Source organism: Lycorma delicatula, chromosome 8, assembly GCF_047948215.1.
Source record: "Lycorma delicatula isolate Av1 chromosome 8, ASM4794821v1, whole genome shotgun sequence".
Taxonomy (NCBI): Eukaryota; Metazoa; Arthropoda; class Insecta; order Hemiptera; family Fulgoridae; genus Lycorma; species Lycorma delicatula.
Window position 1 is genome coordinate 39,235,447 of NC_134462.1, and position 26,102 is coordinate 39,261,548.

General features: G+C 27.9%; 1 protein-coding gene across 1 annotated transcript in view; it reads left to right on the forward strand.

Annotated features, from left to right (window-relative positions):
• The window catches only part of Dscam2 (Down syndrome cell adhesion molecule 2), a 462,957-nt gene that overhangs the window by 397,978 nt on the left and 38,877 nt on the right, over positions 1 to 26,102 (forward strand). The window contains exons 10-18 of the mRNA XM_075372643.1: positions 3,447 to 3,731; positions 8,733 to 8,852; positions 10,045 to 10,218; positions 11,564 to 11,714; positions 12,390 to 12,538; positions 14,202 to 14,339; positions 15,830 to 16,124; positions 20,310 to 20,479; positions 24,336 to 24,476. Coding sequence (XP_075228758.1) covers positions 3,447 to 3,731; positions 8,733 to 8,852; positions 10,045 to 10,218; positions 11,564 to 11,714; positions 12,390 to 12,538; positions 14,202 to 14,339; positions 15,830 to 16,124; positions 20,310 to 20,479; positions 24,336 to 24,476 — 1,623 coding nt within the window. The remainder of the gene's footprint in view (positions 1 to 3,446; positions 3,732 to 8,732; positions 8,853 to 10,044; positions 10,219 to 11,563; positions 11,715 to 12,389; positions 12,539 to 14,201; positions 14,340 to 15,829; positions 16,125 to 20,309; positions 20,480 to 24,335; positions 24,477 to 26,102) is intronic.

The window sequence follows — 26,102 nt, forward strand, 5'->3', positions numbered from 1 at the left end:
TTAATGAAATATTTTTACTTGTATACAATGTAGATACTTAATGATCTATATATTTAAATTATATTTTATAATACAACACAAGAGGTACAGATGGATTCATATAGCATAACCCTAATTAGTGAATATAAATACTGTCAGCCAAGAGAAGGAATTACTGTGTAATTAATTCGTAATACCAATTGTTATCATAAATATAAAAATGTAATTAAAAATTTTCCTTTTAGATCATTTAAGTAATTTATTCAATTAATGTTTCAACTTAGTTTCTTTTTTCTTCATTGAACACAATAATAAAATGTAATAACATAGAAAATTATTAAGTATTAAACAACTCTTTTTAAAATCAACAGTACTTGTTCTTTCAAAGGTCTTCTGGAGCTAATTTCTGTAGCAATTTCTTCATTGGGATCTATGGTAGAACTTTAATGTTGGTGCCCATCTTAAAAAGATTAGGAAACACTATTAAGTATGTAATCAAATAATATATTCAGGCTTTTTTAGTTTTTTATGTTAATAATATTTAATGTTGTTTTTTTTTTGTAAAATTTAGTATGTTTATAAATTTCATAATGTTCAAGTATTGTATCTTGTTTGATCCATTTGTAAAATTTAATTCTGCTGCATATACTGCATAAATGTTTTCCTTGAATGTGTGAATACAACCAGTCTATTAAATATATTTAATGTAGTCACTGCAGTTTAATTTATGCAGTATTTGTTATTCCATGTGTAATATACTATTTGTATGTAGTGTAATAAAGTATAATTTAATGTAGTATAGTAACATAGTATGGTTGAGTGTAATATAGTTTACTGTACTTAATTAGGCTTACCAATTGGTTCACTCATTTCTAGTCTCAAATGAAATATTTTTACACCTTCAAAAACAGTAATTTGTTACACAAGAGAAACACTCAGAAGAATATAATACTGGCAACGTTAAGTTAATGATATCATAATATCATTAAAAAAAATATACATATATACGAAAATGTAACACATTCCTGATATTTCTTAGCAAATTACACCCTAATTTATATTTCATAACATGAATATGAAAAATCATTTAGCTTTCTTAGCCTCACCAAAATCAAGATGGATAACAAACACAGTTTTAAAATACAAAGAAAATCCACAACTGTCACATTTATCTGTACACAACATATCTAACTACCTCACATAGGTGGTTAGATGTGATGACTTACCACCTCAGATAGATGGTAAGAAAAATGCAGCTTTCTTAGATATGTTACAACCCCTAGTATATATAATATTGTCAGCTACAATATAATAAAATATTTTATATAGATTAATTACTTCTCAGCTATTTACTGACAACATGCTGCATAGAATACAGAACAAATTAAAATTACATTTAGTGATAAGAAATCCAAAACTCTAATATATAAATTAAACAAAAGTCACATAAAATAGCTAGCTTTTTCATGAAAGAAGATTACTGAGTTAATACAAAACAACAAAGAAAATTAACAATACAAAAAAATATCAAAGCACATCAATCCAGGATATAAATTAAACTGCAGTAATTATAATAAATAATGCATTGGACTGACTGTATACACAAGGAATATATACAGTTGGAATGACAGTTTACAGGGAATATATACAGGCACGAAACACAATAGAATCAAATTTTACAGGACATGCATTCAAAGATATTAATGAGAACAAATAGATTTTATTGACATTATGAAATTTGCGAACATACTAAACTTAAAAAAAAATCATCATATTATATTTACCAACTCAGTATAAATAAAATCTTATTATTTGATTTCATACTTAAGGGTTTCCCAACCTTTTTAAGATGGAAATCTACTGCCAATGGTGTTAGATATTCCATTGAGCAAGGAGCAAATAGTTAACTCTGAAAGGCCTTTGGGAGAAGTAGTGTTATTAAGTTGAAATTGGACTGCGCAACTCCTCCTTTAAATTAACATTTTCATGTAAAAATTTATAAAAAAATAAAGATTTTGTCAGCAAACAAGCATAATGGGTGTAGAAACTACAGGTGCAATTTACTCAAAAATGGACATTTTTTTAACTACACAAATGTTTTTGTAAGGAATTTTTTATTATTAGAGTCCTTGAAGTGGATACAATGTTCCTTTACATAGATGACCCCTCCTCCATATAAAACACTAAATGTCTTAAACAGGTTATTTTAGGATATTTTGGACTGTCCAAAATATCCTCTTTTTTTATATATTGTTCTAATATAGTTTTTAATATAGTCTAAAAGCCTATTTAGAATTACTGGGAAATTCTTTGATTCCTTATAGAGTTCTGTTGTATAATTCTTCCACTTGTATTCTAACATCACATTTGAACTTTTCATTGCTTCCAATAGCCTGATCTTTCCATAATTATTTTATTAAAAACAGCTCTTGACCTCTGCATATTTTTTATAAGAATCATCAATTATTAAGTATCAGTCAGTGTAAATTATTTCTTTAATTTTATGGACAATTTTATCAGTGGCAACCAATGACCTTCTCCCCTTTTTGTCATTATCAACTTTCAAGACATGATTTTTCCATTTTTCATCTACCCTTATAATCAAAACTAAGTTAAATTTATGTTAAAGTTAATTCTTTGGTGCTATCAAATCAAATGACTGAATACACTTTACTCTTAGCAGGAACTGGAATTGAGATAACCACTTTAAACACTGCAGTATGTATGATTTGTTTAACATATGTTAAACATAATGTTGCTGCAAGTTAGGCATGATAAATTCTACATGCAACAAAAAATGTTGAAAGTGTTAGATTCAAAAGACAGTAACAAACAATTTTCAATTAAACAATAGAAGTAAAAAATTTATTTACTCAACTATGTTAACATTGCATATGTCTTTTACTTCAGTAAACGAGGTACATTTTATCCATTTCAAAATTTATAATATGATTTAATTAACATGTTGCTCTTTTTAGAGCTTCATCAAAGTTATCCATGTTTTAACCCATTTATGCCTTGGACTAAAGCACTAACGTTATTATCTACATTATGGTGTATTCTGTTTTTATTATTCTCTTGAGTGTGTAATTTTTATTTTCTTTCATTAATTTTATTTGTACCAACTAAAAAATTTTGTAATCTCTTAATTTTGGGATTATTTATGACAAAACTGTAATAAATCTATTGTTTCAACTTTTATTCTGCTAGGATAATCAAACTTCTTTGTAGTAGTCATAAAACAATCTCCTGTGCATCAAATCACAGGAATACATAATGTCATGGTATTAGATTCCATCTTTAACCATAAATTAATTATAATTAACATGTTCAAATGGAAAAGTATTTTAATTTATACTTAAAATTGTTAATGTCATTGAATCAAATTATTCATTGTAGATGTGATTGTCGTAAAATTCAGACATAAAATTGCTTTATATGATATATTTTGTGTTTGTGTCTTTCAGTTCCCCCAAAGTTAAGCCCATTTACCCCAGACAGAACATTAAATCTGGGTGAGCGTGCAAGTATAACTTGTTCAGTGACGAAAGGTGATCTTCCATTGACGATGGCATGGTTGAAGGATGGACGTCCGCTGGACCCGAAACATCAACTCACTATCACACAAGTGGATCAATACAATAGCATTCTAGTGATTGAAAGTTTATCACCAGATCACAATGGGAATTATACATGTGTTGCACAGAATCCAGTAGCTCAGGTGACACACACGCAGCACCTTGTGGTCAACGGTAAACTACGCTACATGAATCATATTCGATTTTTCTTCTCTTTTTCTCTTTCTTGCTCTCATGAATTTTTTTTATCTCTTTAATTCTTCCAGTTCCTCCTATAATTGAGCCCTTTTCGTTTCCGAGCGAGGGGTTGCCTGAAGGTACACGAACACGAGCAGTATGTGGAGTGAGTCGTGGAGACCCACCCTTGAGCATCTCGTGGTTGAAGGACGACACTACATTACCTTCAAGTTCATTGCCCGTCAACGTGTCCATTCTTGATCAATATTCTAGCCTTCTCAGCATTTCTAGCCTAACCTCAGCTCATTCTGGCGAGTACACATGTGTAGCCACAAATCCAGCTGCCCAAGCGAGGTACTCCTCCAAGCTGCAAGTAAAAGGTAACTCCTATTAATATTATCAATTATTCCACTCAATGTTCTTACATTTCCGTTGCTTTGGCACTCGGAATGCACCTGCGACTGATGGACCCCAGGTTTGTTTCTCACAAGGTAATTTGCACCTCTTTCTGTTCTTCTTTTTTTCTTATTATTATTTACATTCCTATTTCTTCTTTTTCTTCTTCTTATAATTATTCTTTGTTATTAATTCATGTATATTTGTTTTATTTATATTTTTTATTGCATGCTATAACTTAGAAATTTAATTTTTTAAAGTAGAGACAAAATATATTCAAATATAAGTATACTTTACAAAAATGAATGTTACTTTTATAATTATTCAACTATAAATCATTTTATTTAATATTAATACTTTTAATAATTTATAAAACTAATAGAACAGAAAAATAAATGTTTTAAATGAATGTTACTTCAATTGAATTTTACATTTTAAATTCTTTTTAAACTTTTTTGGCAGTATGGCATGGCGCCAAATCTTTTGGAACACTCTGTTGCCTAGTAGGAATTTGTTTTGTCACAACCCTTTTCTTGAGAATCTTGATTTAGTCATAACTTTTCAATATGCAATCTGCTGGAAGTAATGAATAAGTGCCTTCAAATGTGAAACAATCCCAGAAAATCTTTTCTGGGGATGTTTAACTGATTGTTGAGTATAATCTGGTGATTATTTTTATCTGATGCTTTTTTACATATGGAACCCTTTGACCCTGAACATAAAAATTTGACTTGTTAGAAAACATAACTTTTTTCTGGTCTTCTTTGACCCAATTAGCAAGTCCTTTGGCCCACAAGAGCCTTTTTTTAGAGATTGATGGTGTTTGAAACTGCTTTGTAAACTGCTTTGTGACTGACAAGCTTTCTGTCCAGCTGCAAAAAGTCAAAGTCTAACAGTTGTCATGTGTAAATCTGTTCCACTCTGCTAATTCTCAATTTAAGCTCACAGCAGATAATTTTTTTATCAAGTTTACTTTTTCTCACTAATAATCTATCCTCTGTTGGAGAAGTTTTTCTTTTATGGCCAATTTCAGTTTCTTATCAGGTGAAAAGGAACCAATTTTTTAAATTGTTTTAAAGTAGCGTTTTGTAATCCAAAACTATTTGTTGTTGTGTCATACCGATAAGCTCAGAAAGAGAAACAATTTTCTAATGCTTTCTTGAAATTGTGTCCATTTGTCAAAACATACAAAAATATGACTGTAACAAAGAATGAAAAAACATTCACAAAACATTATTTATAACTGAAAATTGCTAAATAACCAAAGAACAATAAACTCACATTACACACACAATTTAAAGAATGGGCGTGATCAACCAGTGTAGCCACAACATAGAAATAAACAAAAAATCCCCTTTGTCAAATAAATTTGCACACCACTAAATTATTACTTTAGATTTCAAGTCAATTATTTTTAGAAGTAAAAATTCAGACAGATTTTAAATACTCCATTCTAGAATTATTAGTGATATTTTAAAAAAAAATAACATTTTTCAGGAAGTCCTTCATTCAATTCAACAATCAGCAGATTGATCCCATCTAGCAACCAATCCATATTATTATTGTAGGTTTAACTATTCCTGTTTTACAAAAACTGACTGAAGTGTTCTTGCACCGTTAAGCCAAAAAAGTCCAACATTCACTCATACACACCACGCATCCATACATATAGAATTTTTTAATCAGTAGTAATACTTTTCCTCTGTTATTAATTTTAATAGCTGGGGAAGTAAAAATAAACATATTATGTCTCTACTTCTAAAGTTTTCTCTAAGATGATTGTTATTTATTATTATTGTTATAATTATTCTATTATTTAAATTCCTGATTAATGATATTTTTTATTATTATTATTATTGTCCCTGATGCTAGTTATTTATTTTATCATCTGAAACCACTGAAAGGCTTTTGCAGCATTAAATAGAAATATCATTGGATTGTGGACTGAATTGGTTTTTATTTCTTTTATTTATTTTTTTTTTATTAATTTGATATGTATGTAGTTATGTTAATCTTCTTACATTTATGGTTATGTGTTAGTGAAATAATAATAATAATAATAATAATAATAATATTTTTATACAATTAATAATAATACAATCCATAATGTAATACTCTGTAGAACTTGTAGTGATTTTAGTATGACACGCAATATTTATTAAAGACTAATGGCTGTTTAGTTAAATTTCACTAAATATTATATTACTTGTACGTTTGAAAAGTATAACTATTAATAGTTTTTCATTATTCCTTATGTAGGGAATCTATCTCCTTCTTTTATTTTTTAAAAAAGAATTAATAAATCTATAAAAATAAATAGCCTTCTGGCTGCTGCACAGGCTTGTCGCACTGCACTGCACATTCTTCTATGCTTCTATTTACAAAAGCTTAAAGGAAATAAATTTTTTTGCAGCTTTGTTTGCAGCTTCGTCATATAGATGATTACACATTAAACTGAAATTAAAATACCGTGTTTGTTTTTGTGTTTTTTTATTATTTTTGTAAGACATAGCAATGTTTTAGTTCATCATTAATTTTGTTGTTAAACATTAAAAATTTATAATTTTTTTGCTGAAAATATGGTACATATTGTTTAAAATTAATACATTTAAAAGGTTTTTTTAATAATGGTTATTTTATAACTTTGGAAGTTGAATTATCACTACATGAATGTGACTGGTTATTGTCATATACTGATACCAATGAAATACTTTATTCTGTTTTTTAAAGTGTTTTGATTTTTACATCACAACATAATTTCATTAAAATAATATTTTTTTAAGTTATTAGAAAGTACCCTAACAAAATTTGCTGTAATGTGTTAAAATTATGAAATTGTTAAGATCAATAATAATATGCTACATGAATTTCATACCAAGTAAGCTTCTTGTTTAATAACAGTTCTATCCCTTTTAATAACCTCCTTTATGAGAGTTTGGAATCAAGTTATAAATTAATTACTGATTTGCTAAGCATAACATGACTTCACCACAATACTACTTGTTATTTTTTCATTACTGCTATGGTAGATCATGGTGCACCAATCTTTATTGTGCTTTATTACCGGAAGTGGTAAAGCTTAAACCTCATGCCACACAAAGACAAGGTAGTGACAAGAGACATACACACTTTGTTGCAGAAGAAAATCTATTTTGATATAATACAAAAGATGAATGAAAACCATAAATATAGAATCAGAATACGACAGATAAACTTAAGATGAAAAAGGAAATGAAAATAATTATTATATTTGCTGATGTTTCAGAATACGTCTATGAATTCAGTGGTTTGGACACCCTGAATTGAGTTTTTGGAGCAAAAACAGTATATTTTTGATGCGAAAGCATTTTTAATAAATAATGATAGTTTTTTAACCACTTATTATAATTTTCAAAATTTTTGATTATCATTATAATAGATAAATGCTATTTGCCCATGATTTCAAGCCATTAGTAAACTTTAAATTGGTCAGAATGCAAGAAGTCCACATTTTTTTTATTTTCACCTTCTAACTTCATGGGTTGAGCATGAACCAATTTAATGGATTGAACATAAAAATTTGCATTATCATTTACACAAATTCAGATTTAAACCTACAGAATGAAGATGATTCTATAAATTACCATTCTAAGCATTGACTGACAAACCAAAAATGCTTATAGGTGCTATTTACTTCTATAATGGATGAACTGTTACTCAACATAAAGCTAATTTTTGGCAGTTTTTGTTTATTAATAATTTTACAGATCAATTAATAATAATCTTTATCTGGACTAAGCAAAATTATTATTAAAATCAAAAATATTTACCCATGCAATAAAAAGTAAATTTACAGCTACATATACTTTTTTATTTTTATTATACTGTATGCATTTAAATGATTCACCTTCATTTGTTTTTTCTTTTTTTTTTTGCTTATGAAATCAAAAAAAAAAGCACCCTAATTAGTTTATAAATTTATTAAGCATTTTGTGTAACTGAAATTATTAACGCTGCTTTACCGCTGCATCATTCCCAAATATTCTAATCTTACATTATATGACTTGTATTTTATGTTTATACCATACTTAAACACATTATCAAAATAAGTCTTTTTTTATTTAAAAAAATACATTTTTTATAAAATAACATTGATTTTTTAACATGTTTTCTTGGAGTATAAGATAGAATAATATTTTAAACACTTCTTAAAATTATGAAATAAAAATTTGCTATTTATTATTTTGTAAAGAAAAATATTATAATAATTTTCAAATACTGTTTTCTTGATAAAATTAAAATAAATAAAGTTAAATTCTTAAACAAAAAAAATCTTTTGTAAACTTATAAAAAACTTTAAAAAATTTTCAAAATATTTTTTTTTAGATTTACTACATTGCTTAAAATTTAATAAAGACATCATTTTGGATAGTTCAGCAAGTAATAAAACATAAGTCTGGGAACAACGATTTGTACTTTACAATGCAGACTTCTTCTTAGAAGCTTCTGATCATTAAAATCCATATGCTATTAAATACGTAAAATTAATTAATTCTTTATACCTGAATGATGTTTATTATTTCTTTATTATTATAACTTTTTCTAATTTGTTTTTTCCTGCAGTACCTCCTCGATGGCTCATTGAACCTAAGGATACAAGTGTTGAACGAAATCGACATATTATTATAAATTGTCAAGCACAAGGTGTTCCTGAGCCTACAATTCAATGGAAAAAAGCCACAGGTTAGTTTTTATTTTTCTTCCTCTGTCAATTCCACCTACCTGATAGGGAACAAAGTCCCTTTTGGTCAACTTTTTACCCCCTTTTTTTGCTTATTTTGAATTCTATCCAAACAAAGATGGAACAAAATAAAAAGGAAATATAATTGCAACAAGTTTTGTCAAAGTTTTTTTTTTAATTATGCTAGTGAAAAACTGTTTTTTACAGGTTTTTTGAATATTTTCCGCTTTATCAAACATGATTATAAGAGTAAATGTTAATACCCATTCAAGGACCAATAGTTTTTACCAAGGCTTTTTGAAATCTAAGGTAAAGGATTTTTTTGAAATCACAACACTCCTGGTGATAGATGATAATCTTCCATTTTCTTGATTAGTTTAAATTCTTCCAGCAACTTCATTAGAACTAAAAGCTTATATTTTATATTACCTAAGGATATAATTTAAATCTTGTCCCAGGATTGTGTTTTCTCTGTTAGAAAAATTGTTTGTTGTTTTCTTATTTAAGTTATGTAATATTAAAATGTTGTAAAGACAAAAATAACAGTGAATCGTTTACTGTTACTCTAAATTAATTTTATCTACATCATACATCAATTTATACATAATTTATTTCATTACAATCATCATCACCTGTGTACCTGTAAAGTAATCCCAAATATTGTTCATAGTTAAAATTGTTTTTTTAAACATTCTTTGCCATATATCTCCTATTCATCATTTTCTGCATTCTATTATTTTTTTTATTCATCAATTTTTTTACAAATATATTCAATATAAAACTCTGTTTGAAATTGAACAAACTTAAACAAAATAGTTCAGCTTGCTATAAGTATTACTCTTTAATTGTTAATTTCATATTTCTGATTTTAATGTTTATATCTTTGTTTGAATTACAGTAATTAAATTTCATGCTGACACAAATAATTTTGTCCCAATAATCAGTTTAGATTCAAATTGGTAGGTACATTTTGTTATGAACTTGAATATTAAATACAATACTTGAAGTATATTGGATGTGCTCTACATCAGAGGTAATCATATCTGTTACAAAACTATTTTATAAAAAAAAGGAAGTTAATTTTTATTAGCATAAGTTTTATTAATTTAGAGTACATATTCAGGTATTCATTAAAAATAAATTTCAGTCAAAATATTGTGTCATTCCACAGGCTATATCAGTTAATGTTTCCAGGCAGCAAGTCAGGTGATTATCAAGAGTTAAGAGATCGTCAACATACCAAATTACTGAGCAATGGTTCATTGCTGTTGCAACATGTAAAAGAAGATAGAGAGGGATTTTATTTGTGTCAGGCTGCCAATGGCATTGGAAGTGGCATAGGAAAAGTTATTCAACTTAAAGTAAAATGTAAGTTAAATCTATTTCTTTTAAATATATAGAAAAATAACAGTAATATATAATTTTTTTTAATTTTACTTTTAAATAAATGGAAATGCTAAGTTTAATGAATTTCAATTTTAATATGGTTACACAATAGGTATTAACTGCCTTGTACAGACATAATATGGAGTGAAAAAGTTATTAAGAAAGGTACTAATTGCAGAAATACATACAAATAACCATTAAAGAAATAACATTCTGCTCAATTAACCCATTCCTTGAGATCCTGCTTTTCCAGGATGATTCTTTAAATATTTTGATAACATCATTGATCATAAGGCTTCCTTTTTATTTTTAATACATTATGATAAATTTCAATTTTTATTCCAAGTATGATTTACTGTTATGATACTAGAACAGTTACTGATCAGCAAAAAGTTTCATGTTCTTGGCATCTTATCTGTATACAACATAAGCTTCTTTTTTGCATTACCCAGTCTATAATCTGAGAAGAAAAATGACAATAAGCATAGGTGAAGTTCAAAAAAGAGGATCAAACAAAGAATGTTTAATTTTCATTGGAATATTTTCATCTCTCTCACAACATACCCATAATTTTAGAACTTTTTTGGAAAACAGTATAATTGAAAACATAAACAGTTTCATTAAGATTAGCATAAAGAGTAAAAGCTCCAGATATTAGTTTTTTTAGAAAATACTGCAATTTTGGATTCATCTCCTGATTCTGTTGTACTATAAGGCTACATTAGAATTTTTATAATGTACTGAAATGTAACATTAGAAATTGTAATATTCTATGTTATAAAGACTACTCAGTACAGGAGATGCTGAGGTTATTATAACAGGTTATTATTATAATATTATTATAATATTATATATTATAATATTATTATTATAACAGGTTATTATAATAGGTTATTATAAAGTGTCATATTTATTTCTGCTTATAATTTTGGGTAAGCTCTATGTATCACTGCTGTTTCTTATGATTTCATTATAGAGGACACTGAATAAAATTCTATAATTTAGCTTTGTTATCCCTAACAGTTTTCATTTTGTTTTTCCTTTTTTCTTAAATATATTTTTATTAAAATACTTGAGTTGATTTATTTTTTATAATAGTTTATTTTTATTAAATTTATCATTTTACCTTCTATATTTTACTTTCTACATTTATCATTTTACTTTTTATCATTTCAGAGTCAAAGTACCTTAGACTCTTACCCACTCAGAGGCTTTGCCAGTCGAGGTACATTTTACTTACTTTATATCAATTCTATTTGCAATTTTTTTTTTAATTTATTTGTAAAATCCCAGAATTATTCATATTTGCTTGTTTATTTTTTTTTAGCATCACCATATTTCTCTGCACCATCACGAGTAGTTACTGTAAAGAAAGGTGATACAGCGACACTTAGTTGTAAAGTGAATGGTGATACTCCTATTAATATACACTGGATGAGAGGAGGAAAAATTCAGCTTACTCCAGCCACTAATTATCGGTAATGAATAGGAAAGTTTTAATTTTCATATTCTTGCAACTAGTATTAAGTAAAACCATGTTTGTATTACTTACTACTTATTTTTATAATCTAGTCTGCATCACTCCAAGAAATATTTTTTTCAACATTTATAATATTTTCTGTTTCATAATAAAATAATTAATTTTCTTGATTCTTACAAATAAATGCAGGAACAGTTTTTTTTTATACCTATGGAGTTGCATACCTGCTATTCCTGACATGATCTATATTATATGCAGTTATGTGAGCTGATATGAATTATATATAAATATATTATATATATATATATATATGCATTTTTTTTTTTTTTCATGGAGTTCAAAGCAGGTAATGAGTGTATCAGATGTTACGACTAAAGCAGTTTCATTTATTTTAAGAATAACTTAAAATACATCTTTATTATTATTTAGAGCACCAATTTTTTGTTCTTAAAACTTAAAAAAGTACCTTAGTATTGATAATTTAAATTTAAGAAGTATATTAAATGTGAAAAATGCTCATATTGACTTTCTTGATTATGAAATTTCTATAAATAATTTCAGTCAATATAATTAATTGCTTTATTTTCATCTAAGCAAAGTAATTCTAGAATTAATCTTACCAGGAATTTCTTTTTATATTAACTATTTTAAATGATGATAAATTTTGCTTTAGAGTTTCAGTAAAGCAAGAAAATACTTTAGATGGTGTAGTTGGTGAGCTGGAAATTGTTGGAGTTGAATCAGGTGATAGTGGTGCATATTTCTGCGAAGCCAGTAATCTATATGGTAGAGAGCAGCAACTGGTACAACTTTTGGTACAAGGTAATTAATTTATTGTTGTAATTACAACAATGTTCACTTACAGATACATAATTTAATTTTATAATGTTCTAGATTCTCTTGTTGTTAATTAAAGCAGATAGAATGCTATTGGCAAAATGATGCCAATCAGAAATTTGATGATAACATTCAGAAATAGTTTCACTATCGGTTGAACTCTTCTTCCTTTAAGCTATTCTTCCCTTCCTTCATCCTTCATGCTTTTTTTCTTATGTACACCACTGAGTGTGGTGTGACAATTCTGCATAACAGGACTTCCTAGAACTCTACTGAAAGGCAGTTGCAATAAAAGACACTGATAGCTGAGTAGCTGTTAAATAAAACCAAACCTCTGGCTCCTCATAAAAATTAAAATCCAATTCAATGAGAAATCTTATATTTTAAGATTTAGTTGTCTGTATCTGTTTTGTAATACTGTTATCAGTTATTGACAAGAACAATTATCTTTCAACCACCAAATTAATGTCTGTAGCATAAAATTTTGTTTTTGAATTTTTTTGTTCATAAAAAATTAATTTTTCTAAGAAATAACTTAATCTGTTTACTTAATTCTGCAATATTAAAACTTAATCTGATAAGAAAATCTATTTAACCATAATTAACAAGTTAGTTTAATTAGTAATTTGCACATACATAAATGAAATTATATTTTACAAATTTCATCACTAGAGATGTAAATCATTAATTTCATCAAAAATATCTCAGATGAAAAATTATTGTCACTTAATAAGTACAGTAATTTATTTCTTATGGTCAACTATCCTGATCTTCCCTGACTGGTAGATCCTCCTTATCATCATTATTTTTTTTTATTCTTGATACCCTTTTCTCATCATCAGTTATTGGATACTAATGTCACCCTGCAGGATTCTCCATGCTGAGAATGCCAGGAACTATAGAGCCAGTCCATCTTTCAAATCTGGGCAGGGGACTCCTTATATACAAACTTGGAGGTCCTTTTTCCTGTCATCACTGCACAACAAACCTAATTTCTGAAATCCTAATGATTGAGGTGGGTTTTCTAATTCCTCCCAATATCCTTATTAGTAAGTATTTCCATTATTATACATAGCATTTATATAATATTGTTAAATGAAGACAGTAATTATACTTTGGTTATAATTCTTTACAGATGTTTATTAACAATAACTTTCTTTCAACATCTAAAGGAATGAAACCACAAAAAGCGACAATGTATATGATCCACAAAAAGGAACATATATATGTGATAGTCACAGAGAAAAAGGATCAAGGATAAGAAGGAGAACAATTATTTCAAAGAGAAACTGTTTCAAAAAATCGAACTGTCCTTCAGTGAGTGAGATCATGCTCGTTTTCTTACGCTTCTGCACTATCCCAATTGCCATGTTATAATCATCTGGTAGCCACAGTGCACAACCAAAACTTTAAGTAAATGAGTATTGTTTTGTTATTCTAAAAAAGATCATATTCTTTTATCCTGTGGAAATCAGGACAAGCTGTCATATCTCAAAAGCAAAATATAGAAGTTAATGATGTTATTTATTAAAATATTGTAGAATAATTTATTTTTTGTACTTAATAATTTTATTTATTTCTTTTCTTCAATTTTTTTATGTATTCAATATTAACATTTTTTTAAAGTAATTACAACTATACATTTTAGAGCCTCCAGAGAGTCCTACAGATTTAAAAGTGGCAATGGTTACCAGTCAGAGTGTTAATTTACAATGGCAGCATAGTGGTGCTGATACTGGAGAAGTAAATAAATATATTCTACAATATCGTGAAGGTCAAGGAGAAGGTAATTATTTATTTATCTGCAATTATTGTATTTATCCACCTTTTACAGAAAACACTAAATTTCTAGTTATTTCCAACTTTTTCCAACCAAACTATGCTACTGGTTTATTAACAATAATGTGAAACAATTAACTGGCTTAGAAACAACAAATACTATATATTAATTTTTTTATTAAAGAATGCAAAAGATTAAATCTAAAAATAATTAAAGTAGCAGAACATTTCATTAAAAATAACCGCAATACAAAATGGAGTAATCTGAAAATTAAAAAAAAAATTAATTTTATACAATCTATAAAAATATCAATTAAAATTTATAAAAATTATCATGAATTAACAAAAACCTGAATTTTTTTTAACAGAATGATCTGTTCATCTAGCCAATCCTATAAAGTTTGATCCCTGAAATGTCTGCAAACTTGATTGTACAATTTCTGCAACAGAGTGGTCCCCTGCAATAGTTATCATTGAGGAAAGATAAAAAATAAAATGGAAAAAGGTAGTGAAGTGATAAATACTGTCAGATAAAAATAGTGTCAGAAAAAATGGTGAATTTTTCCTGATTAAAAGTGAACTAAGATTAAGATTCTGGAATTCTAACGGTAAGAAAATTTAAATAATGCTAATAACACAAGAAATTTTCTATTGAAATCAAAATTAAGTCATATGAGCAAATCTTATGACAGTGCATGAAATCTCGAGTTGCCAAATCAAGAATGAATATCTTACCCCATAAAGGTCATTTAAATCTTAAAATAATTTCTCACAAGTTCACTTGTGAAAAAAAGGAATGCTATACCATAAGTTTAACAGTATAGAATAATTACAAATTTTTAATTATTATTGAAATTTAATTGTTAGTATTTTGTTTAACAGCATTTCTTAAATAAATTATATATATATATATATTCAAATTTTATCTATTTTAGAATTAAAACAGAGAATTTAGAATTCTCATATTTAAATCTAAATTTTCCATGAAGATAATTTTTGAATATCCAACAAAATCATGATTTCATAAAAGACAGGAAATTTATATTGTGCTCACAAACAAAATTTAAAAGAAATTTTTTTGAATCGTTTAAAACCAGACATTTGAATTGTTTGAAAAACATTCTGATGAGATTATAACAACATTGATTTTTTTCTTTTAAAAAAACCATATATTAATTTCACAATTTCTAGGACATGCAAGTTCGTTGATGTAGACTAGATAGTGTTAATATTTGCATTCATTATTTAATTTTTAAAACTTGAATTTTCTTCAAATATTGACAGTTGTTAAATTATCTGTATTATAATTTATATTATACTGTAAAACATAATCAATTCAGGTCAGGTGTTTTCATTTCTTTTATTTCTAGTGCATAAGTTCTTTTTTTAAATATTTTCTTTATGAAAATGTACGATAAGCAAGTGTCGCTTATTCATTGTTTGTTAAAATCATAAAAAAACTTTTTAAATTTGCTGATTTTATGTTTTTTTTTTTAGATGGTTCTTGGCAACAAGTAGAATTAAATGGCCAAATTAGAGGAACATTGCTAGAACATTTGAAACCAGCAACTCAATACACATTACGTGTGTTAGCTGAAGGACCAGCAGGAAGAAGCTTGCCTAGCCAAGAGCTAGCTGTTCAGACCCAACCACAAAGACCTGCCGGTCCACCACTTAATGTTGCTGCTCGCCCAGTATCTCCTACGCAGCTACTTGTCACTTGGGCTCCACCATTGCCAGAACTAAGACATGGTGAAATTCTTGGTTATAACGTTGGAGTAAAAGAGATTAGGTACTTTATCACCATAAAGAAATTTATAAGTTTATTTATTAAATTCACATAAACGATACATATGCTAGTTATAGCAGTCTTATGAACCTTCTCAATTATCCCTTTCATCATTGGGCATCTAATTGAAGAATTCTCCATTACTACTCAAATAAACCAGTATTGGTATCCTTTCTGATCAATTAAATCTCATAAAAAACCAATAAATCTGTTTTGAAGTATAATTATAATAAAGCTGCACAATAAGGAATCCTTGATACTTTGATGATTTAATTAATTCTTTGCCTTATTACTAAACTTGCTTAATTCTTTGTCTAATTACTAAATATTTGCTATATTTAGTATCAACTTACGTTATTTTTATGGTCTTTACTTACGCTGTTATAAGAATATAAAACATTAATGTATTTTGAATAACAAACTTATAGGCAATACAGTTTAATTGCTTAATCATGTTTCAAATTTTAAAAACATGTCCAGATTATTATTATTATATTCATTAGAATAATTATTGTTATTATTCATTATATTCATATTTACTATGTAATATAAATAATAAAGCCTTATTAAGCAAAAAATATAAGGCAAAATATAGAGTTATATGTAAATTTAAGTCATTATTCATGGGCAAACACTGTTAAAGATTTTGGGTTTGTTGGCTGTTTTAATCAAGGAATGTAAAAAAATAATGAAAGAAGACGAAAATGAAATAAAATAATTTTTCAACTATTTTCTTCTAATAAGTAATAATTTTCTTCTTCAATAAATAAAAATCAATGGTTGTTTTCGAAGCTTGTACCAAATTTTATTAAAGTATTTAACAATTAGGATTCATCTTTTCCATTCAAGTAATTTTTTAATTCTGTATGAATAACTTATCCTTACCAAAAAAAGCATTTTCTAAATTCTTTCAATATCAGACACAACATAAAATGACCTTTCTTCTGATTAAATAATAAGCAAAACTTAATGCATAAGCACTTGAATAACAAATATAGCTCAGGTACATCATTTCAGTTCTTGCCTTACAACACTAGGTAATTAAATTTTCTTTGCTTGCCATAAGTTTGTTGTAAGATTCTGATTTTGTGAATTAAAAATCTATCATCATTATCGTTTACTGTGTACAATTAAAAGTAATAAAAAACAAAAGAAAGATTAGAAAGTGCTTCTTAGCTATTTAAATTGATTTTATCTATTTAAAGTTGTAAACATCTTTATATGAGACTTTATTGTGCTGATTTTCATTTCCAATGAATAACAAGATTATTGCATCTAAAAATACAGCATTGTCATTTAAAACAACAGGTACAGAATAGCAATGAAATAATATCAATGTATTTTTTTTTAATGTAACATTAAACATCTAGTAATGAATGAGATTGGTATTGAAAATATATTGGATTGGTATTGAATATATATAAATACGAGATTGGTATTACTGAATATACTGATTGAACTCTAAAAATTAAATATGTAAAGACGTGTCAGATTCCAGAAATTTACAAAAATAACTCAAAAATATTTGTTTCTTTTAATTGTCTTTTATTATTTTGTCTAACTTTGTTGAATCTGGACCCATATCCATTTGCATCATGTGTTCATCTAAGAAAAGCTTGCTCCGTATAACTATAACATGGGTCATATGCATCCATATCAACAGACAACTATAATAAAAAACACTTGGTACTATAATAAAAATACTTGGTACACAGTACCAACTACGTGTTAATGGCTCTATGTCATGTTATAAGCAGATGGTTTACAAAATACAGAAAAAACCTCACATAATAATAAAAAAGATATTACTCAACAAACAAACATTTTTAGAAAAAAAAATTATTCTGTTGCTTTCAAAACTGCAAACTGCAAAAAATAACCAAGAAGTATATAAATAAATTGCAATTACAACTTACTCTAGATATTATCTTGGACAGATACACATTCTCCTACAACCATTCTGACCCCATAGGGGAAGACACCTGTCTTGTGAAGATCCTGGTCGCCACTCTGATGGGCTTTACCAGAGATCAAATTCTAGACCCTCATTACCTAATTACTTGGTCTTATTTCAGTCATCAGTATGGCCTCTATCAGGATGGCACTGATGCAAATGCCTCGAAAGACTTTTCCATCGGTGTTGAAACTATCAACTAACAAAATTATATTTCAAACTAACCAAAACCAAATCAAAAAAACTGATATCCAATAAAAATTTACCAATTGAGCTGTAAAAAAAAAAGTATATATATACATATATATTAATCTCATACCCTCAAAAATTGTTCACATCAAAATTTTGACCTACCATACCAAAGTATCCAAAATTATTTATAAATCAACCCATGAACATACCAAACAACAACTGGGCACAAGTGCCACCAGTATGAATCACTATGTATCAGTTACAATTTTTCTGAGGGGGAGTCTGAAGTAGTTTCTGACTTTAATGTTGAATATATATCTTTTAGTTTTAAAGTAACTTTGCAGCACCCCGATCTCACCACGTGTGCACGCCCACCTTTGTAATTGATACAAGGCAGAGGGCTGCCACAAGTTGGTAAATGCCCTGGATATATCCAAAAATATACCCTAGATATATGCAAAGTCGGAATTACTAACAATGTCAATCACTTTTAAAATTGCATCCTTTGTACCTTTACCAGGTTGAAAGCCCTATTGGTCCTCCAGCAAGAGATTTCACAAGGCCAACCTTCCATTAATCCACAAATACAGCACCTTCTCAAACATCTTACCAAGCACTGGCAGAAGCATCAGAGACTTGTACGACCAACTCACAGTAGGATCCTTGTCACCATCTCTAAAAAAAACTTAATCATACCTCTTTTCCAACAAAGTGGAAAATAGCCAACAAAAAGCATTCTATTCAGAATCTTCATTATTGCACCTATGCTTATACGTAATGAGCAAACAAGGAGTTCCGTAGTCATTCTGTCATACCCAGGAGCCTTATGTCTTGCAAAACTGCAAACAACCTGCTGCATCTCAGCCTCAGTAAACTCCTAAGATGCTACAGCCAAACAAAAAGAAGCAACCTCATGCCTAACTCACAACAGATGTTACTGACACACCCTCCACATCATCATCTGGCAGTAAATTATTCAACAGAATGTGCAATATTTCTGTCCTATCAGTCAGTACACCTTGCCGGATCAAGAGAGCAGACAGAAGAACATCTTTCTTTCGTTTGTATCCCAAAATCCTATAAACGACATCTCAGGGATCCTTATTACCGTGATGCTGCACGAAAGAATGTCAAGAAACCCTTTCTGTATTTTAAATCATATGAAAATACCGGGTGCTCAAATCCCTATACTCAGAAGTGAGTTCTGTTCACCGCATAGGGTCACCCTCAGGTTGAGAAGCTCATCTTAATTGACTCACAGACCGTTTCAGATCAGAAAACTCTTTGTCCACAACGGAATAATTCTCTCCAACCAGAACTATGTGGGATAGTGTTGTGCAGCATCCACATAAGCAAGAAAAAGCCTCTCCACCAACTCCTCTAAATCCATAACTTACAAACTCCGACTCAAGACACAAAGTCTGGCCAATAATATATCGACAGATTTTGCTAGTCTACCTTCCTCTACAGGCAACGTCCCTACAACCGACTCTCTTTTTTCTGTTTAGTTTCCAAAACCACTGTAAAGTATTACTTTAGAGGATGAATGAAACGCCCCTATAGTAACGGAGAACACAGTGAACAGTATATGTACAATCTTTGAAAATCATTTCAGAGAAATTGGTTACACATATATACTTATATTGCCATATCCAAAATTTAATAACACACTTGAATGATAATATTTTACATGAACTTTTACAAAAATAACTTTTAAATTAACAAACTCAAGGAATGAGATAATGATGGGGAAATACACTATTTCGTTATATACTAAATATGTTTTTTACCAATACTAAGCAGGTATTATTAACAAAAGCATCATCTCCAAGATCACTGATGAAAGAATTTAATAATACTTTAAGAAAGATCTTTTTAAACCAAATTTCCATGTGCTATAAAAGAGCTGCACACACACTAAATTAGTTTTAAAAATTCAGACTATGTTTAGTTATACTGATTAATAAATTTTATTCAAGTATCTTTTACAAGAAAAAGTGTTAATAAGAATTTACATGTTATAATACAATTTTTTTTTATAGTGGAACCAGTGGAGGTTATAATTTAACAACAGTTCGTGGGGAAAGTGAAGGTGAACTCTTGCTTGGTGGATTATCAAAATACACTAGATACTCAGTGGTAGTTCAAGCTTTCAATCAAGTTGGTCAAGGACCGATGTCTGAACCTATTCCATCACAAACATTTGAAGATGGTATGCCCTGTACCATTAATAATAAATAATTTCTAGTCACTTAGCTTGTCACTATCTTATACTTTTTCTAGTTGTTGTTAGTGCTTTTTTATACTACTTCATCAGACAATAATAATCTATTTTTATTCCTTAAATTTTTTTTTTTTTTTTGTTAAAAGTAATCTTCTAAGAAAATATTACAAAAAACAAACATCTTTTATTATCATGTTTGAAACTTAAAACAAAAAATGTTTCATTCTCTTTTATAATGTTAAAAATTATTTAAATATAAAAAGTAAGTAAAACATTTTACAGTACATTATAATGTTCAAAAACCCATTTAAAGAATACTCAAAAAATGTTTATAAAGATATACACAGAGTGTCTCAAGAAAAATGGAAAGAATTTCAGAACATGTACATGAGAGAATAAAAAAAACGTTCATGTTGCCATGAGTCTGGATACTGTTTTTCAAGACACATTTTGAGAAAATTTTCACTCTAGTTTCTACTCCAAGGGTAAAATGAAGCAGTACTGAAATTCTTGGAACATAAGTAGTAAATTTAATGGTTTTATTTGGTTTTTGATCTAAAAAAATTTATTAAAATAGACCCAAGAACTGTATCTTGTAATTTTTGAGAAAATTATTAAAACACAAAAAATTGGTGTCACACAACACAACTTTTTAAGTTTGATAACACTACAACATATGATAATATTAACTACAAACAATAACTTCATTAAATTGCTAGTAAACAAATAAATTTTGCCAAAAAATTTAGTTCTGAGAAAATCTATATTAATAACATTAACTCAACATGAAAAGAAATTAAGAAGTTTGATTTTTATTAAATACAAACCAGACTGACTCATGGCAGAAAAATTTTGTACAGTAATTTTAAACCAAAACAAAAATAATTTCAATATTAAAACAAAATTATTTATTAAAAATAAATAAATTTGTAATTCAAGTTGTTCTTCACTGTTATATTTCTCTGGATTTAAAATTCCTTTGACGGCTCTTCTTACAAGGGTGGTCTGGAAAGTTTGTCTTCGTGTTTAGATCGCAGCACTAGTCACATGATTTTTTACCGCATGTTTGCGGGAAACTATTAGAATACATCATGTGAAATTGTGAATCATTCCATCCAGCAGGTAGTCGTCTGAATCAGTTGTGGTGCATTTGTTGTTGGAAATGGAGAAAAGTGAGTATCATACAGTGATAAAATTCTTTATAAAAGAAGGTTTGATGCTGACCAAAATTCTTTCAAGAATCATAAATGTGTTCAATGACTCTTCTCCTTCAATTTCCAGTGTGAAGAGATGGTCAGCCAAAATTTAACGTGGCTGTGAAAGCATCCAAGATGTCCACGAGAAAGACATCCGAAAAGTGCAACCACACTGTAATGTATAAGAATTGTACTTTGCAGAGGCTGAAGAAATATTATATTACCAATGGTTACTTAACATACAGAGGAAAAAGAAAGAAAAAATTTAATCTAAATAAATTAAGAATTGTTTCATATAATTTCAACTGCATTCAAAATTCTTGGAATTCATCAGAATATGAACATGGTGAAAAGAAACAGTTGTGCATAAACATTGGACTACTGAGCTAAACGTGCATTGAACTAAAGGTTTTTGTATTTGGAATCCTATTATAGAATATTTATTTATGTTCACAATATGCTTATATTAAAATACCCTTAAACAAAAATTATATCTGAATATGGACATAATTTTTGTTTTCATTATGTATTTGAAAACTGAAAAGGCATCATAAAACTTTCAATTACTGTTGCTGTGTTGCTGCTACATCAGTGGATCTAACTATTTTTATCCTATTTAAGTTTGATTACACCTAACTGACATTTGCTGGTGTTATTGCTGGTGATTTTTTCAGTTACACATATTAAAAATTTTGTTAAAGGTGTATTTAATTTAATTGTGTTTGTTCAATTAGTATATTGTTGTTGTGTATTTCTGTATTTAACAATGTTTGAGTATGTTAAGTTTTATGAAGTTTGTGTAGTATGTTTACAATTTCAAGGTTCTTGTTTAGTAGTAGATTTGTTACTTTCATGTATGAAATGGTTGGTAAATATTGATGGTTGTTGTATATATTGCTATGGAAAGCTTTTAAATATTCATAATGTCTATATGAATCTACATTTCATTTGATAAGTGTAAGATATTGTGCAGTCAGAGCAGTTCATTTTATAAATTCTAGAAGCATTAGTATGTTCACTTGATGATTATTTTTATTATATAACAGTACTTTTTTTTGGTCTGTACATAATTTGGTTTTTGTTCTGTAAATCATATTGTATATTGATTGCACAAATTTTGTAAATATGACGATTGTCTGAAAAGTTTTGGGCCTCAACATGAAGATGGCAGCAGTCGTCAACAAAAGTTGGAGAATGTATTTGTTAAAGTATGTTAGTGTGCTGTACCTATTCTTCCCAAGAACAACAGAAAAACATTAACATATGAATTTTAAAAACAATTATTCCATAAATTTTGTTCAAATTGATAGGATTTCATCATTGACCACTGCAGACAAAAATATAGCAAATTTATGTAGTTTTAATAAAATTGTTTAACTGTTTGAAAACAGTTTATGAACATTTTTTTCTTCATGTTAGCTAATTAAAAAGTAAATTAAATCATAAATATATGTTGTTATTTATACAACTAGAAGCTGACGCCCACTTACAATTACTAATGGATGATAAATCAATTTTGTAATGTGTGAAAAATGCCATGCCTGACCAGGATTCGAACCTGAGAGCTCCAGACGAAAGGCCAAGATGCTACCACTCTGCCTTTTAAGATCAGCATTTTATTGTTACATAATTAAATTGTGTTAGTTTCAAATAATAATCAACAGCTTCTAATATAAATAAATACATCATAATTTATTGAATTAATAAATTTAAATTGAATTTAGAAAAAGTAAACATTTTGGTAATAATACATTAGTTCACTTATATCAAATTTACTAGTAAAGGAATAATAAAAATGACTGAACTCACACTACAAAAACAGAATGCATACAATGAACATTTAGACGTTAAAATGTGTCTTTATATGATAATCTCAAAGATCCCGAGGTTCAAATCCTTGTAAAATTTTAGTTGCTTTTAGACGGATTTGAATGCCAGACTGTGGATATCGGTGTACTTTGGTGGTTGAGCTTCAATGCCAACACATCTCACGAATGGTTGGCCTAAGTCTGTACAAGACTACATCTCATTTACACATCATACATAGCACCCTCATCTCATTGGGCTGCGTTGGGGTTGTTTGTTGTTCACTAGTTGAACAGACTACAATGTATTCATTAGGATAATAAAATAAATAATTAACATTATTATAAGACAGAAACAGAATGTTCAACTCAAGATTGTCTAAATACATCATAGGATGTGATATTTCCTAATTATGGCAATAATATTTATAACCCACCGGGTTGGTCTAGTGGTGAATGCGTCTTCCCAAATCAGCTGATTTGGAAGTCGAGAGTTCCAGCGTTCAAGTCCTAGTAAAGCCAGCTATTTTTACACGGACTTGAATACTAGATCATGGATACCGGTGTTCTTTGGTGGTTGGGTTTCAATTAACCACACATCTCAGGAATGGTCGAACTGAGAATGTACAAGACTACACTTCATTTACACTCATACATATCATCCTCATTCATCCTCTGAAGTATTATCTAAACGGTAGTTACCGGAGGCTAAACAGGAAAAAGAAAAGGCAATAATATTTATAAAAAGGGAACTTTATAATAAATATTCAAAATATTGTTACTTTATTATTAACTATTAATCTTTTATGTACATTCTATTTTTTTTAAATATTTTGATCGCAGTGCCAAGTAAACCACCTGAAGATATACGATGTGCAGCTCTTAGTTCACAATCTTTACAAGTGTCATGGCAGCCACCCCCTCCAACTCACACTAATGGTATTATACAAGGATATAAAGTCATGTACGATACACTTGATAAAGGTAAATTTTCATGAGAATAATTAATAGTTATTATTTTCATTGAAGTAGAATTTTAAAATTGATAATTTTTAGTTGTTAAATAACAGATTATTTAGGATTACAGTGTTATGCTTAATTTTTGTTATAAATATTATATTACACATTAATTATAAGTAATAAATATTATCACAGTGATAAAATCTTTATAATGTATAATTTTGTTTCAGTCAGAATAAAGATTTTATTTTATTGATGTTTCTAATAATTCTTGATATTTCAATTTGATAATTCTTGAAATATTAATTATTAATTTCAAAGTTTCAACTTCATATAGCCCAGCAAAACAAGTGAACATTTAGATTTTAGAATGTCCATACTTTGATTATATTTATATTTTTGTAGCATGAATAAAATTTTACTGGACTTTGCATTCCCCTCAGTGAATAATCAGTAATTATTAGTGATCAGTCAATAATTATCTTGAAAATGAAGTCTTATATGAAGTAAATTAAAATTTACTTTAACATTTAAGTCATTTTGATAATTTGTTTTAATAAAAAGTATGTTTTAAAAAACTGATGAAAATAATAAGCATACAGCATTGGCCATCATTATTTTATGAAAAAATGTATTAAATTTTCAGAACTAAAAAATAAATTTTAAAGTTTTTAATATATAAACAAATATTAAAAGAAATTTTTAATAATAATAACCACTAAGAAACCGGTATTCTTTTTGAGTATAAGTCAATTTAAGTAATAAGCTTATTTAGACTGTATGTGTTGAACAGACTTTATGTGTTTAGACTTTGAAAAATGCAGAATGCAAATGTTTGAATGAAAAATGCAGTTTTGTCATAGTTTTCTTCTGCAAGTAAATTTCATTCAAATTTACTAAACTTTCCTTTGTAGATCACTGGAAGCAATATAAATTAATTTTAAAAGTTAAAAGTAAAAATTCATTTAATTTCTAATTATATAAAAGTTACTTTCTAAAGAAAAATTTGGAGTTATGTTGCATGTCCTTCATTAGTAGTATGACAGGTGGTAGCACTGTGTAGAACTGTTCATTGTTAATCATATTTTTTAAAGTGGTTAAGAAGGTGATTTAGGATAGAATTTTAATCAGCGTTGTTTATTTAATTAATATTTCCATTGACTCTATTGCTAACAATATTTTATTTATTAACCAAAATGTACATCTAATTTGTTTTTTTTTTTTTTTTTTATATATATAAAGTTTTGAGCATTTTTTATATTGTTATGTTTCTTTTTACAAGTTTAGTGTGTCTGTTTATTTTTTAATATTTGAGTGTGTTGAGATTATGGTTTTCATTTGCTGCCTATAAGTGTCTCAAATTGTAAAAAACTAATTGTAAGATTTGTGAATCTAGTTTTTTAGAAGTGATTTGGAAAAAACTATTTTAATTGTGTCTAGTATTAGTATAACATTATGTTCTATTATATTCCTGAGTTGAATGTTCATTAAGTCTGCTTAATGCAATATTTAGTCTCTGTAATTTAATGAGTACTCCTTGGTTACTGTGTATGTTTTTTAATTTTTTGTATTATGATCTCGTCCATTTTATCATTTTGAAAATAATATAGCAACCTATATTAAATTAACAACCTTATTATTAATTAAAAG